Source organism: Salvelinus alpinus, chromosome 6 (genome assembly GCF_045679555.1).
Source record: "Salvelinus alpinus chromosome 6, SLU_Salpinus.1, whole genome shotgun sequence".
Lineage (NCBI taxonomy): Eukaryota > Metazoa > Chordata > Actinopteri > Salmoniformes > Salmonidae > Salvelinus > Salvelinus alpinus.
Genome location: NC_092091.1, coordinates 95,306,072 through 95,321,932, shown reverse-complemented (window position 1 = coordinate 95,321,932; position 15,861 = coordinate 95,306,072). Strand labels below are relative to the sequence as shown.

Sequence of the window (15,861 nt, the reverse complement as noted above, 5' to 3'; positions counted from 1 at the left end):
GAGGTGAGGTTTCTACAGTAATATTACTGTAGGGAGGTGATGTTTCTACAGCAATATTACTGTTGGGAGGTGGGGTTTCTACAGTAATATTACTGTAGGGAGGTGAGGTTTCTACAGTAATATTACTGTAGGGAGATGAGGTGAGGTTTCTACAGTAATATTACTGTTGGGAGGTGAGGTTTCTACAGTAATATTACTGTAGGGAGGTGAGGTTTCTACAGTAATATTACTGTTGGGAGGTGAGGTTTCTACAGTATTATTACTGTAGGGAGGTGATGTTTCTACAGTAATATTACTGACGAGAGGGTAGGTTTCTACAGTAATATTACTGTTGGGAGGTGAGGTTTCTACAGTAATATTACTGTAGGGAGGGGAGGTTTCTACAGTAATATTACTGTTGGGAGGTGAGGTTTCTACAGTAATATTACTGTAGGGAGGGGAGGTTTCTACAGTAATATTACTGTTGGGAGGTGAGGTTTCTACAGTAATATTACTGTTGGGAGGTGAGGTTTCTACAGTAATATTACTGACGAGGGGAGGTTTCTACAATAATATTACTGTTGGGAGGGGAGGTTTCTACAGTAATATTACTGTAGGGAGGTGAGGTTTCTACAGTAATATTACTGTAGGGAGGTGAGGTTTCTACAGTAACTTTACTGTTGGGAGGTGAGATTTCTACAGTAATATTACTGTTGGGAGGTGAGGTCTCTACAGTAATATTACTGACGAGGGGAGGTTTCTACAGTAATATTACTGTAGGGAGGGGAGGTTTCTACAGTAATATTACTGTTGGGATGAGAGGTTTCTACAGTAATATTACTGTTGGGAGGTGAGGTTTCTACAGTAATATTACTGGCGAGAGGGGAGGTTTCTACAGTAATATTACTGTAGGGAGGGGAGGTTTCTACAGTAATATTACTGTTGGGAGGTGAGGTCTCTACAGTAATATTACTGACGAGGGGAGGTTTCTACAGTAATATTACTGTAGGGAGGGGAGGTTTCTACAGTAATATTACTGTTGGGATGAGAGGTTTCTACAGTAATATTACTGTAGGGAGGTGAGGTTTCTACAGTAATATTACTGACGAGAGGGGAGGTTTCTACAGTAATATTACTGACGAGGGGAGGTTTCTACAGTAATATTACTGTAGGGAGGGGAGGGTTCTACAGTAATATTACTGTTGGGATGAGAGGTTTCTACAGTAATATTACTGTAGGGAGGGGAGGGTTCTACAGTAATATTACTGTTGGGATGAGAGGTTTCTACAGTAATATTAGTGGACATAGGTTCTCTCTCAAATGTTTCCTTATCTAGTGTACTAGTCCCCCAAATGGTTCCTTATTCCCTATCTAGTGCACTATGGGTCCTAGTCCCCCAAATGGTTCCTTATTCCCTATCTAGTGCACTATGGGCCCTAGTCCCACCAAATGGTTCCTTATTCCCTATCTAGTGCACTATGGGTCCTAGTCCCCCAAATGGTTCCTTATTCCCTATCTAGTGCACTATGGGTCCTAGTCCCCCAAATGGTTCCTTATTCCCTATCTAGTGCACTATGGGTCCTAGTCCCCCAAATGGTTCCTTATTCCCTATCTAGTGCACTATGGGTACTAGTCCCCCAAATGGTTCCTTATTCCCTATCTAGTGCACTATGGGCCCTAGTCCCTTATTCCCTATCTAGTGCACTATGGGCCCTAGTCCCCCAAATGGTTCCTTATTCCCTATCTAGTGCACTATGGGCCCTAGTCCCTTATTCCCTATCTAGTGCACTATGGGTACTAGTCCCCCAAATGGTTCCTTATTCCCTATCTAGTGCACTATGGGCCCTAGTCCCCCAAATGGTTCCTTATTCCCTATCTAGTGCACTATGGGCCCTAGTCCCTTATTCCCTATCTAGTGCACTATGGGCCCTATTCCCCCAAATGGTTCCTTATTCCCTATCTAGTGCACTATGGGCCCTAGTCCCTATCTAGTGCACTATGGTTCCTTATTCCCTATCTAGTGCACTATGGGCCCTAGTCCCCCAAATGGTTCCTTATTCCCTATCTAGTGCACTATGGGCCCTAGTCCCTATCTAGTGCACTATGGTTCCTTATTCCCTATCTAGTGCACTATGGGCCCTAGTCCCACCAAATGGTTCCTTATTCCCTATCTAGTGCACTATGGGCCCTAGTCCCTTATTCCTTATCTAGTGCACTATGGGCCCTAGTCCCACCAAATGGTTCCTTATTCCCTATCTAGTGCACTATGGGCCCTAGTCCCTTATTCCTTATCTAGTGCACTATGGGCCCTAGTCCCTTATTCCTTATCTAGTGCACTATGGGCCCTAGTCCCCCAAATGGTTCCTTATTCCCTATCTAGTGCACTATGGGTCCTAGTCCCCCAAATGGTTCCTTATTCCCTATCTAGTGCACTATGGGCCCTAGTCCCCCAAATGGTTCCTTATTCCCTATCTAGTGCACTATGGGCCCTAGTCCCTTATTCCTTATCTAGTGCACTATGGGCCCTAGTCCCACCAAATGGTTCCTTATTCCCTATCTAGTGCACTATGGGCCCTAGTCCCACCAAATGGTTCCTTATTCCCTATCTAGTGCACTATGGGCCCTAGTCCCACCAAATGGTTCCTTATTCCCTATCTAGTGCACTATGGGTCCTAGTCCCTTATTCCCTATCTAGTGCACTATGGGTCCTAGTCCCCCAAATGGTTCCTTATTCCCTATCTAGTGCACTATGGGCCCTAGTCCCCCAAATGGTTCCTTATTCCCTATCTAGTGCACTATGGTTCCTTATTCCCTATCTAGTGCACTATGGGTCCTAGTCCCCCAAATGGTTCCTTATTCCCTATCTAGTGCACTATGGGCCCTAGTCCCCCAAATGGTTCCTTATTCCCTATCTAGTGCACTATGGGCCCTAGTCCCCCAAATGGTTCCTTATTCCCTATCTAGTGCACTATGGGTCCTAGTCCCTTATTCCCTATCTAGTGCACTATGGGCCCTAGTCCCTCAAATGGTTCCTTATTCCCTATCTAGTGCACTATGGGCCCTAGTCCCTTATTCCCTATCTAGTGCACTATGGTTTCTTATTCCCTATCTAGTGCACTATAGGCCCTAGTCCCCCAAATGGTTCCTTATTCCCTATCTAGTGCACTATGGGCCCTAGTCCCTATCTAGTGCACTATGGTTTCTTATTCCCTATCTAGTGCACTATGGTTCCTTATTCCCTATCTAGTGCACTATGGTTCCTTATTCCCTATCTAGTGCACTATGGTTCCTTATTCCCTATCTAGTGCACTACATAGGGAATAGGGTGCTTTGTGGTACATATTCACACACTCAGTCCATTAACCCACTAGATGCATATTGACCCGATCACACACATACAGGATTGTTAAGTAATGTTTTAATACTTTAATGTACAACCGTGAGTCATTATAAAACAACACATCACATAGCAACACGTCGATCACATAGCAACACATTTCAAACCCCTCAGTCATTCTCTCTCGTCTGGGTATCGTGTCAATAATCTCATTATCGTGTTGGGGAGTTAAAACGGAGACCGTTCTCTGGCTTCGTCTCAAAATGGCCCCCGATTCCCCATAATAGTGGACTACTAGTAGTGAATAGGATGGGACTGCCATTCCAACCACTGAAACCCCCCAACACTTCCCTTTGCACACATCATGGGTGTCCCACTTAAATCAGTCCCCCCGTATTGTCCAACCTGACCTTCAGTGGTCCCCCTCTACCCTCCTGATGCGTTAGTCCACTCAGGTTGACTGTGTGAATATACGTGTTGCTGACTGGTCCTCCTGCTGCGTTGGTCCACTCAGGTTGACTGTGTGAATATACGTGTTGCTGACTGATATGAATCATATGTCTATAGCCAGTGGTGGAGTGGAGGGTCGACCCCCCTTTATCTTCCCAGGTATTTACCCCCCCCCCCCCCCTTATCTTCCCAGGTATTTACCCCCCCCCCCCTTTATCTTCCCAGGTATTTACCCCCCCCCTTTATCTTCCCATGTAATTACCCCCACTACATCCCTGGTTATAATGTACAGAACGAGACATCAACATGAACAGAGTCCTGTAGTAGCTCATATTCTGGATTGGAGGACCTTTATATTGTAGTATATTCTATGGTAATACAGTGTGTCTAGATGACCTTTATGGAGGGACGGAGGAATCTAAAAGGAGGAGATGTCCGGGCGTCAGTATTCAGGTAAAAAGGAGATGTCCGGGTGATCAGATTATTCTGCTGCTGCCTTCCTCTTCTCTAACAGATTCTTCAGGAAGAACTCACCTGAGAGAGAGAGAGAGGAGGAGAACAAGAGGAGTGGAGAAAGAGCGTATGAGTGGAGAATGAGAGGAGTGGGGTGGAGAAGAGAGAAGTGGAGAGATTAAAAAAATTACTTCAATGGACTGAGTTCATCTGAGTTTATTTATAAGGAGGTGAATGAATCAACTCTGATTTGTAGTGTGTCCGTGTGTGTCTCCGTGTCATACCTGCTTTGTATGAGGAGCGTACTAAGGGTCCGCTAGCTGTGTAGACGAACCCCAACTCCTTCCCCACCTCCTCCCAGTGGCCAAACCTCTCAGGGGTTACGTACTCTTCCACCTACACACACACACACTTATTCTGAACTGAAATCCTGCTGGCTGGGTGGTTAGCTGTGTGTGTGTGTGTTGTATTAACAGTGTGTGTGTGTGTGTGTGTGTCCTGTACCTTGAGGTGGCGTTTGGTGGGCTGCATGTACTGTCCCAGGGTTAGACAATCCACTCCTGCCTCTCTCAGCTCTGTAAACAACAACAACACCGTTACTGGTGTGTGTGTGTGTGTGTGTACCGGTCAGTGTGTTATAAATCTGTCTCTCCCAGACGTGTGTGTGTGTGTGTACCGGTCAGTGTGTTATAAATCTGTCTGTCCGTCTCTCCCAGACGTGTGTGTGTGTGTGTGTACCGGTCAGTGTGTTATAAATCTGTCTGTCCGTCTCTCCCAGACGTGTGTGTGTGTGTACCGGTCAGTGTGTTATAAATCTGTCTCTCCCAGACGTGTGTGTGTGTGTGTACCGGTCAGTGTGTTATAAATCTGTCTGTCCGTCTCTCCCAGACGTGTGTGTGTGTGTGTGTGTGTGTACCGGTCAGTGTGTTATAAATCTGTCTGTCCGTCTCTCCCAGACGTGTGTGTGTGTGTGTGTGTGTGTGTACCGGTCAGTGTGTTATAAATCTGTCTGTCCGTCTCTCCCAGACGTGTGTGTGTGTGTGTGTGTGTGTGTGTGTACCGGTCAGTGTGTTATAAATCTGTCTGTCCGTCTCTCCCAGACGTGTGTGTGTGTGTGTACCGGTCAGTGTGTTATAAATCTGTCTCTCCCAGACGTGTGTGTGTGTGTGTACCGGTCAGTGTGTTATAAATCTGTCTGTCCGTCTCTCCCAGACGTGTGTGTGTGTGTGTACCGGTCAGTGTGTTATAAATCTGTCTGTCCGTCTCTCCCAGACGTGTGTGTGTGTGTGTGTGTGTACCGGTCAGTGTGTTATAAATCTGTCTGTCCGTCTCTCCCAGACGTGTGTGTGTGTGTGTGTGTGTACCGGTCAGTGTGTTATAAATCTGTCTGTCCCAGACGTGTGTGTGTGTGTGTGTGTGTGTGTGTACCGGTCAGTGTGTTATAAATCTGTCAGTCCGTCTCTCCCAGACGTGTGTGTGTGTGTGTGTGTGTGTACCGGTCAGTGTGTTATAAATCTGTCAGTCCGTCTCTCCCAGACGTGTGTGTGTGTGTGTGTGTGTACCGGTCAGTGTGCTATAAATCTGTTGGTCCGTCTCTCCCAGACGTGTGTGTGTGTGTGTGTGTGTACCGGTCAGTGTGCTATAAATCTGTTGGTCCGTCTCTCCCAGACGTGTGTGTGTGTGTGTGTGTGTGTGTGTGTGTGTACCGGCCAGTGTGCTATAAATCTGTTGGTCCGTCTCTCCCAGACCCAACATGATCGAGGTCTTGGTGAGAACGTCTGGTTTGACGGCCTTGGCGTGACGCAGGACATTCAGGGATTGGTCGATGTTCGCCCGCGGATCACGTACATGTCTGAGAGGTCATAAAACAATTATTTACTAAAAGAAAATATAAATTATCCAACCGTCGTACAGTAAGTTATGGACTACCGAATGTGGACAATATATTCAGACTCTGTACAGTTCCTCTGGTTCTCTACCGGTCTGTATTTAGGTGAAATGCAAACATTGAAATCATTTTTTGAGTCCCAAAATGGTACCTTATTCCCTATGAAGTGCACTAATTTGGACCAGAGTCCATTATATGAAAGTTATTTTCTAGGATAGACACTGTCTCACTATGTACGTGGTACAACAGTCATGTTTCTATAAATAAGAGGCGTTTTGCTGCCACCTGCTGGTCAGAGTTGGTACTACAGTCTCTTTAACAAAGACAGTTCCTTTACACCGAGTTCACCATCTCCTTCCCCCTTCCTGTTGGACAGGAAGTGTACTGCAACATGGGTGGGAAGGGAGAAAAATTAAATACGGTTTACTAGGGAATTCATGAAGAAAAACACAATTGGAAGTAGCCTGGAATCCAGAAGCTGTTGTGTTAACATTCCACTCCTTGTACTCTGAGTCATGACGAGCAGTGGAACGATGGTAGGAACACACTGGAACCCAGGCTACAGTTGGAGGTGTTTCCTTTCATTGGTTCACAGTAGAACAGGACAGGGAGAGAGAAGTAGCTGGGGAGAAATAGCCTGATGGACCAGACAGACAGGTAGAGGGATTCTGAGACCAGATAGACAGACAGGTAGAGGTATTCTGAGACCAGACAGACAGGTAGAGGAGGGAGAGGTATTCTGAGGACAGACAGGTAGAGGTATTCTGAGACCAGACAGACAGGTAGAGGAGGGAGAGGTATTCGGAGACCAGGTAGACAGGTAGAGGTATTCTGAGACCAGACAGGTAGAGGTATTCTGAGGACAGACAGGTAGAGGTATTCTGAGGACAGACAGGTAGAGGTATTCTGAGGACAGACAGATTCTGAGACCAGACAGACAGGTAGAGGAGGGAGAGGTATTCTGAGACCAGACAGACAGACAGGTATTCTGAGACCAGACAGACAGGTTGAGGTATATTGACCAGGGTCCTAACAGTATAGCCTTTACAGTCTGCGTCCCCAAACAGCCCCCTGTTCCCTATGGGCCCGGGTCAAATGTAGTGCACTACATAGGGAATAGGGTGCAGGTCAACTGTACTGTAGGGAATAGGGTGCAGGTCAAATGTAGTGCCCTGTATAGGGAATAGGGTGCAGGTCAAATGTAGTGCCCTGTATAGGGAATAGGGTGCAGGTCAACTGTAGTGCACTACATGGGGAATAGGGTGCAGGTCAACTGTAGTGCCCTGTATAGGGAATAGGGTGCAGGTCAAATGTAGTGCCCTGTATAGGGAATAGGGTGCAGGTCAAATGTAGTGCCCTGTATAGGGAATAGGGTGCAGGTCAACTGTAGTGCCCTGAATAGGGAATAGGGTGCAGGTCAACTGTAGTGCCCTGTATAGGGAATAGGGTGCAGGTCAAATGTAGTGCCCTGTATAGGGAATAGGGTGCAGGTCAAATGTAGTGCCCTGTATAGGGAATAGGGTGCAGGTCAAATGTAGTGCCCTGTATAGGGAATAGGGTGCAGGTCAAATGTAGTGCCCTGTATAGGGAATAGGGTGCAGGTCAACTGTAGTGCCCTGTATAGGGTGATGTAAGGGTTAGGGCCTGTACCTCTGCAGCTCGCGGACTGTCTCCACATTGTGGGCGTAAACGTCCAGCCCTGATTGGGCGATCTTCTCCACCGCTGCCAGGTCGCCTCTGAAATCAGGGGTCAGACATTCCACCAGGATCTGAGAGTTCCTGGATGGAACAACATTTAGTCACAAGACAAAGTCGTTTAATACGTCATTCAGATACAGACTGGATGGATGGATGATGATGGATGATGGATATATGGATGTAAGATGGATGTAAGATGGATGTAAGATGGATGGATGTATATATGATGGATGATGGATATATGATGGATGATGGATGGATATATGATGGATGATGGATGGATATATGATGGATGATGGATATGATGGATGATGGATATGATGGATGATGGATGGATATATGATGGATGATGGATGGATATATGATGGATGATGGATGGATATATGATGGATGATGGATGGATATATGATGGATGATGGATATATGATGGATGATGGATATATGATGGATGATGGATATATGATGGATGATGGATATATGATGGATAGATGATGGATAGATGATGGATGGATATATGATGGATGGATGGAATATGATGGATGGAATATGATGGATGGAATATGATGGATGGATGATGGATGATGGATATATGATGGATGGAATATGATGGATGGATGATGGATGGATATATGATGGATGATGGATATATGATGAATGGATATATGATAAATGAGTCCTGGGTGTGTACCTCTCCTTCAGGTTGGAGACAGTCTTGGATATATGATGGATGGATGATGGATGTATATATGATGGATGTATATATGATGGATGATGGATGATGTATATATGATGGATGATGGATGAGTCCTGGGCGTGTACCTCTCCTTCAGGTTGGAGACCGTCTTGGCAAAGTGCTCCGCCCCTCCGTCAGCAATATCTGTCAAACACAACGACCCCATTAACCAATCAGTTGACAGGCAGGTCATTAGGTCACTGACGTCAGCACCAATCAGACAACATTCACATCAACAACAGACTATCAGAGAAAGAGTTTCATTGGACGGTGGACACCATGACTGTCCTGTGTATATGAGAACTAAACAGGAAGTGAACCTGGAGAGGGAAGACTAATGGATCAACAGACAGAGAATGAAAAGAGATATTTGAGTCACGGCTCCCGAGAGGCGTGGCGGTCTAAGGCTCTGCATCTCAGTGCTAGAGGCATCACTACAGACCCTGGTTCGATTCCAGGCTGTATCACAGCGGTCTAAGGCTCTGCATCTCAGTGCTAGAGGCGTCCCTACAGACCCTGGTTCGATTCCAGGCTGTATCACAGCGGTCTAAGGCTCTGCATCTCAGTGTTAGAGGCATCACTACAGACCCTGGTTCGATTCCAGGCTATATCACAGCGGTCTAAGGCTCTGCATCTCAGTGCTGGAGGCGTCACTACAGACACCCTGGTTCGATTCCAGGCTATATCACAGCGGTCTAAGGCTCTGCATCTCAGTGCTAGAGGCGTCCCTACAGACCCTGGTTCGATTCCAGGCTGTATCACAGCGGTCTAAGGCTCTGCTTCTCAGTGCTAGAGGAGTCACTACAGACCCTGGTTCGATTCCAGGCTGTATCACAGCGGTCTAAGGCTCTGCATCTCAGTGCTAGAGGCATCACTACAGACACCCTGGTTCGATTCCAGGCTGTATCACAGCGGTCTAAGGCACTGCATCTCAGTGCTAGAGGTGTCCCTACAGACCCTGGTTCGATTCCAGGCTGTATCACAGCGGTCTAAGGCACTGCATCTCAGTGCTAGAGGCATCACTACAGACCCTGGTTCGATTCCAGGCTGTATCACAGCGGTCTAAGGCTCTGCATCTCAGTGCTAGAGGCGTCCCTACAGACCCTGGTTCGATTCCAGACTGTATCACAGTGGTCTAAGGCTCTGCATCTCAGTGCTAGAGGCATCACTACAGACCCTGGTTTGATTCCAGGCTGTATCACAGCGGTCTAAGGCTCTGCATCTCAGTGTAAGAGGCGTCACTACAGACACCCTGGTTCGAATACAGGCTGTATCACAACCGGCCGTGATTGGGAGTCCCATAAGGCGGCGCACAATTGGCCCAGCGTCGTCCGGGTTTGGCCGGGGGGGGCGTTATTGTAAATAATAATAAAATAATAATTTATAAAGTACCATCTCTGTCAAAGGAGGTTAGCATCACATAGTCCAGAGAGGAAGAGAGAGAGAAAGTGATAGAGAGATAGAGCTATATAAAAAGGGAAAGAGACAGAGGGAGATGTCCGAGTCACTACCGTCTCTGTCTACAGAGGTCAGCACCACATAATCCAGTCCCCAGGCAGCGATGGCCTTGGCTGTGTTATAGGGCTCATCTGGGTCCAGGGGAGAGGGCTGACGAGCTGTCTTCACAGAGCAGAACCTACAGCCACGGGTACATGTGTCCCCCATCAACTACAGAGACAGAGACAGAGAGAGAGACAGAGACAGAGAGAGAGAGAGAGACACACACACACACAGAGAGAGAGAGACAGACACACAGAGAGAGAGACACAGACACAGAGACAGAGAGACATAGACAGAGAGAGAGACAGAGAGAGAGAGAGAGAGAGAGAGACAGAGAGAGAGACAGAGAGAGAGAGAGAGAGAGAGAGAGAGAGAGAGAGAGAGAGAGAGAGAGACAGAGACACACAGAGAGAGAGACAGAGATACAGAGAGACAGAGAGAGACAGAAACAGAGAGAGAGACACAGAGAGAGAGAGAGAGACAGAGAGGTATGAGTACGTCAGTGACACTAGACGTTATAATATGTGAAGAAGTCATCAGCCTGTCTTCCAGAGGTGTGTCAGTACGTGTGATTGAGTTGTCGGATGTACATGTCAATATGTGAGTAGTAAACTCACCATGATAGTGTCTGTACCATGTTCCCCTCCTCCCCAATGTTAGGACACCTGGTCTCCTAGTAAACTCACCATGATGGTGTCTGTACCATGTTCCCCTCCTCCCCAATGTTAGGACACCTGGTCTCCTAGTAAACTCACCATGATGGAGGCCGTACCATGTTCCCCTCCTCCCCAATGTTAGGACACCTGGTCTCCTAGTAAACTCACCATGATGGTGTCTGTACCATGTTCCCCTCCTCCCCAATGTTAGGACACCTGGTCTCCTAGTAAACTCACCATGATAGTGTCTGTACCATGTTCCCCTCCTCCCCAATGTTAGGACACCTGGTCTCCTAGTAAACTCACCATGATAGTGTCTGTACCATGTTCCCCTCCTCCCCAATGTTAGGACACCTGGTCTCCTAGTAAACTCACCATGATGGTGTCTGTACCATGTTCCCCTCCTCCCCAATGTTAGGACACCTGGTCTCCTAGTAAACTCACCATGATGGAGGCCGTACCATGTTCCCCTCCTCCCCAATGTTAGGACACCTGGTCTCCTAGTAAACTCACCATGATAGTGTCTGTACCATGTTCCCCTCCTCCCCAATGTTAGGACACCTGGTCTCCTAGTAAACTCACCATGATGGTGTCTGTACCATGTTCCCCTCCTCCCCAATGTTAGGACACCTGGTCTCCTAGTAAACTCACCATGATGGAGGCCGTACCATGTTCCCCTCCTCCCCAATGTTAGGACACCTGGTCTCCTAGTAAACTCACCATGATAGTGTCTGTACCATGTTCCCCTCCTCCCCAATGTTAGGACACCTGGTCTCCTAGTAAACTCACCATGATAGTGTCTGTACCATGTTCCCCTCCTCCCCAATGTTAGGACACCTGGTCTCCTAGTAAACTCACCATGATGGTGTCTGTACCATGTTCCCCTCCTCCCCAATGTTAGGACACCTGGTCTCCTAGTAAACTCACCATGATGGAGGCCGTACCATGTTCCCCTCCTCCCCAATGTTAGGACACCTGGTCTCCTAGTAAACTCACCATGATAGTGTCTGTACCATGTTCCCCTCCTCCCCAATGTTAGGACACCTGGTCTCCTAGTAAACTCACCATGATAGTGTCTGTACCATGTTCCCCTCCTCCCCAATGTTAGGACACCTGGTCTCCTAGTAAACTCACCATGATGGTGGCTGTGGCCGTACCATGTTCCCCTCCTCCCCAACACTCCCCAATGTTAGGACACCTGGTCTCCTAGTAAACTCACCATGATGGTGGCTGTGGCCGTACCATGTCCCCTCCTCCCCAACACTCCCCAATGTTAGGACACCTGGTCTCCTAGTAAACTCACCATGATGGTGGCTGTGGCCGTACCATGTTCCCCTCCTCCCCAACACTCCCCAATGTTAGGACACCTGGTCTCCTAGTAAACTCACCATGATGGTGGCTGTGGCCGTACCATGTCCCCTCCTCCCCAACACTCCCCAATGTTAGGACACCTGGTCTCCTAGTAAACTCACCATGATGGTGGCTGTGGCCGTACCATGTTCCCCTCCTCCCCAACACTCCCCAATGTTAGGACACCTGGCCTCCTCACACACCTAAAACACACACACGGGTCGGGTCAACAGCATGAAAACACGAGAACGAAACCAACTTGAAAAAGGTTCTCTAGTTTTGATTGGGTTTGCATGACACACACACACACACACACACCAACCCACCGTGTGCAGATTGAGGTCTCTCAGTGTGTCCTTCAGCTTGGTGTAGTTCTTACCAATAGGAATCTCCGTCTTCAGCCAGGGGGGAAGTCTCAGCCTATCACAACATTCACACAGGACATTGGTTAGTGGACGGACTCGGTCCTGTGTTCAACGGACTCACAGTTTTATTTATTTAAAAAAATATATTTCACATGGAATAAACAAACATACAGTCAATAACACAATAGAAAAGTCTATATACAGTGAGTTCAAATGAGGTAGGATAAGGCGATAAGCCATAGTGGCAAAATAATTACAATTTAGCAATTAAACACTGGAATGGTAAAATGTGCAAGTAGAGATACTGGGGTGCAAAGGAGCAAGATAAATAAATAAATACAGAATGGGGATGAGGTAGGTAGGATGGGCTGTTTACAGATGGGCTATGTACAGGTGCAGTAATCTGTGAGCTGCTCTGACAGCTGGTGCTTAAAGCTAGTGAGGGAGATATGAGTCTCCAGCTTCAGAGATTTTTGTAGTTCGTTCCAGTCATTGGCAGCAGAGAACTGGAAGGAAAGGCGGCCAAATGAGGAATTGGCTTTGGGGGTGACCAGTGAAATATACACGCTGGAGCGCGTGCTACGGGTGGATGTTATGGTGACCAGAGAGCTGAGATAAGGAGGGGCTTTAGAGTTGAGTTTAAAGTTGCAACATTTCTGAAAGCTTTCCCTAAAAACTCCCAGGTTTTGTAGAAATCCCACTTGGAAGATTCCTGGAACCAGGAGGAGATGAGCAGGACATACGGAGTCCTCCAACCAGGATTTCTGGGTACCTGGGAATGTTGGGATAATTTGGCAACCCTGTGTTCAATCTACTCTCTCTGAAATTACTCTTTGCTGGTCAGTGAGTTCAAAGTATTGATAGTACAGTCACAGACGAAGAGAGGAGACCAGACAGTACAGTCACAGACGACGAGAGGAGACCAGACAGTACAGTCACAGACGACGAGAGGAGACCAGACAGTACAGTCACAGACGAAGAGAGGAGACCAGACAGTACGGTCACAGACGACGAGAGGAGACCAGACAGTACGGTCACAGACGACGAGAGGAGACCAGACAGTACGGTCACAGACGAAGAGAGGAGACCAGACAGTACGGTCACAGACGAAGAGAGGAGACCAGACAGTACAGTCACAGACGAAGAGAGGAGACCAGACAGTACAGTCACAGACGAAGAGAGGAGACCAGACAGTACAGTCACAGATGGGGACCAGACAGTACAGTCACAGATGGGGACCAGACAGTACAGTCACAGATGGGGACCAGACAGTACAGTCACAGATGGGGACCAGACAGTACAGTCACAGATGGAGACCAGACAGTACAGTCACAGATGGAGACCAGACAGTACAGTCACAGATGGAGACCAGACAGTACAGTCACAGATGGAGACCAGACAGTACAGTCACAGATGGAGACCAGACAGTACAGTCACAGATGGAGACCAGACAGTACAGTCACAGATGGAGACCAGACAGTACAGTCACAGATGGAGACCAGACAGTACAGTCACAGATGGAGACCAGACAGTACAGTCACAGATGGAGACCAGACAGTACAGTCACAGATGAGGACCAGACAGTACAGTCACAGATGGAGACCAGACAGTAGTCACAGATGGAGACCAGACAGTACAGTCACAGATGGAGACCAGACAGTACAGTCACAGATGGAGACCAGACAGTAGTCACAAATGGAGACCAGACAGTACAGTCACAGATGGAGACCAGACAGTACAGTCACAGATGGAGACCAGACAGTACAGTCACAGAGTCACACTCTGAACCAGGTGAGGTACAGCTGGTTACATATTACATAATGACCGTGCAGTCAGAGAGCTCATCTTTTGACCCCCATTCAAACAGGATGAGCCTTGATGAAGGCAGTCACACATTTAAAGATACTTATTCAAGCATACTTAACACGACTAGAATACTTAACACGACTAGAATACTTAACACGACTAGAATACTTAACACGACTAGAATACTTAACACGACTAGAATACTTAACACGACTAGAATACTTAACACGACTAGAATACTTAACACGACTAGAATACTTAACACGACTAGAATACTCAAACTGGACAGTTATCATGGACACTCTTACTGACAGTTGTTGCTGCTTTGTGTGATATATTGTTGTCTCTAACTTCTTGCCCTTTGCGCTGTTGTCTGTGACCAATAATGTTTGTACCATGTTGTGTTGTAATGTTGTGTTGCTTCCTTGCTATGTTGTTGTCTTAGGTCTCTCTTTATGTAATGTTGTGTTGTCGTGATGTGTGTTTTGTCCTATAGTTTTATTTTTACTCCCAGGCCCCGGTCCCCGCAGGAGGCCTTTTGGTAGGCCGTCATTGTAAATAAGAATTTGTTCTTAACTGACTTACCTAGTTAAATAAAAGGTTATATTAAAAAACTGTATACTGTATAGGGAATAGGGTGCCTAAGTAGTGCACTATACTGTATATGGGGAATAGGGTGCCTAAGTAGTGCACTATACTGTATATAGGGAATAGGGTGCCTAAGTAGTGCACTATACTGTATTTAGGGAATAGGGTGCCTAAGTAGTGCACTATATAGGGAATAGAGAACCATTTAGGAAGCATGATATATAAGGAACCTCTATTCCCCCCACCTCTCTCCCTTCTGTCTCTTCAGGTTACCCCTGTACTCCTCCCAGCTGTTCTTCTCAGACAGCTCCCCGGATATAAAGTCCTGGAGGTCGGGCCCGTCATCAGACAGCTCCTTCTTGCGGTCTTTCTGTGTCTGGGATGACCTGGCCGCTGTGGTCAGTCCGCTGACGGCGTACACCTACACACGGACCGGATAGGAATTACCAACAATGAGGACAGTCGTTAATGCTCGAACAAATAAGAGTAGAATGTCGTCAACAAAAAAATGTGTGACATCAAGCATAAGATAAGGATTCGTATTAACGTTAGTTGGTTAGTATGAATCCTAGCTAGTATGTTACTACGTCGTATCTGCTTGGATAAACAAAATCGTATTAGCTAGCTACACATGATGCCTCGGCTAACTAAGTAACCCAAGGCCAGCGGCCAAGGAGGATCTAATCAGTTAGGGAGCTAGTTATGTTAGCATTAGCCATACTTAGCTAACTAGTAACTATACACATTGAAAAAACAACGGAAGATACACTTCAGTGATATCGTTGCAGTCTGGGTCAAGTAGATGTACTTACATGTGTGTTGCATTTGGGATTCAACCACCGGTGGTTGCTGGAGAAACGACCAGCAATAAAATAACTTTGTTTGACCAAAGCCATGACTTTAACGTTTGCTAGCGTCTGTCATTGACAAACATTTCTCTGGGAGCGAGTACTTAGGCCTGGCATGAAAAAAATAATAAGAATTTCGTCCGCTATTTAATTAATCAACTGATCTCAATCCTTTTTATATACAGATTTATTCTAAATGCAATGTTTTTT

The 15,861-nt window shown here is 46.8% G+C and overlaps 1 protein-coding gene and 1 long non-coding RNA gene across 2 annotated transcripts; one reads left to right on the top strand and one right to left on the bottom strand.

The window, feature by feature from the left end:
- Positions 1–3,377: 3,377 nt before the first annotated feature.
- On the bottom strand, positions 3,378–15,752 carry lias (lipoic acid synthetase). Its single transcript, XM_071408410.1, has 11 exons — positions 15,616–15,752; positions 15,049–15,224; positions 12,371–12,464; positions 12,167–12,247; positions 10,050–10,206; positions 8,625–8,682; positions 7,758–7,886; positions 5,926–6,071; positions 4,724–4,794; positions 4,504–4,615; positions 3,378–4,300 (listed from the first exon to the last, which is right to left on the bottom strand). The coding sequence occupies exons 1-11, from the start codon at positions 15,697–15,699 to the stop codon at positions 4,248–4,250; spliced, it is 1,161 nt and encodes a 386-aa protein (XP_071264511.1). The 5' UTR covers positions 15,700–15,752; the 3' UTR covers positions 3,378–4,247.
- Positions 6,686–6,993, top strand: LOC139579617 (uncharacterized). The gene is made up of 3 exons (XR_011675807.1): positions 6,686–6,803; positions 6,842–6,904; positions 6,959–6,993. It is a non-coding gene; the product is annotated as an uncharacterized lncRNA (long non-coding RNA).
- Positions 15,753–15,861: the final 109 nt, after the last annotated feature.

Excerpts from the sequence above, each read along its gene's own strand:
- lias (XM_071408410.1), bottom strand. The coding sequence starts at position 15,699 with ATGGCTTTGGTCAAACAAAGTTATTTTATTGCTGGTCGTTTCTCCAGC. Across the intron at positions 12,465-15,048 it reads AAGAGACAGAAGGGAGAGAG|GCTGAGACTTCCCCCCTGGC; the intron begins GTGGGGGGAATA and ends ATGTTGTGATAG. Across the intron at positions 12,248-12,370 it reads GAGACCTCAATCTGCACACG|GTGTGTGAGGAGGCCAGGTG; the intron begins GTGGGTTGGTGT and ends TGTGTGTTTTAG.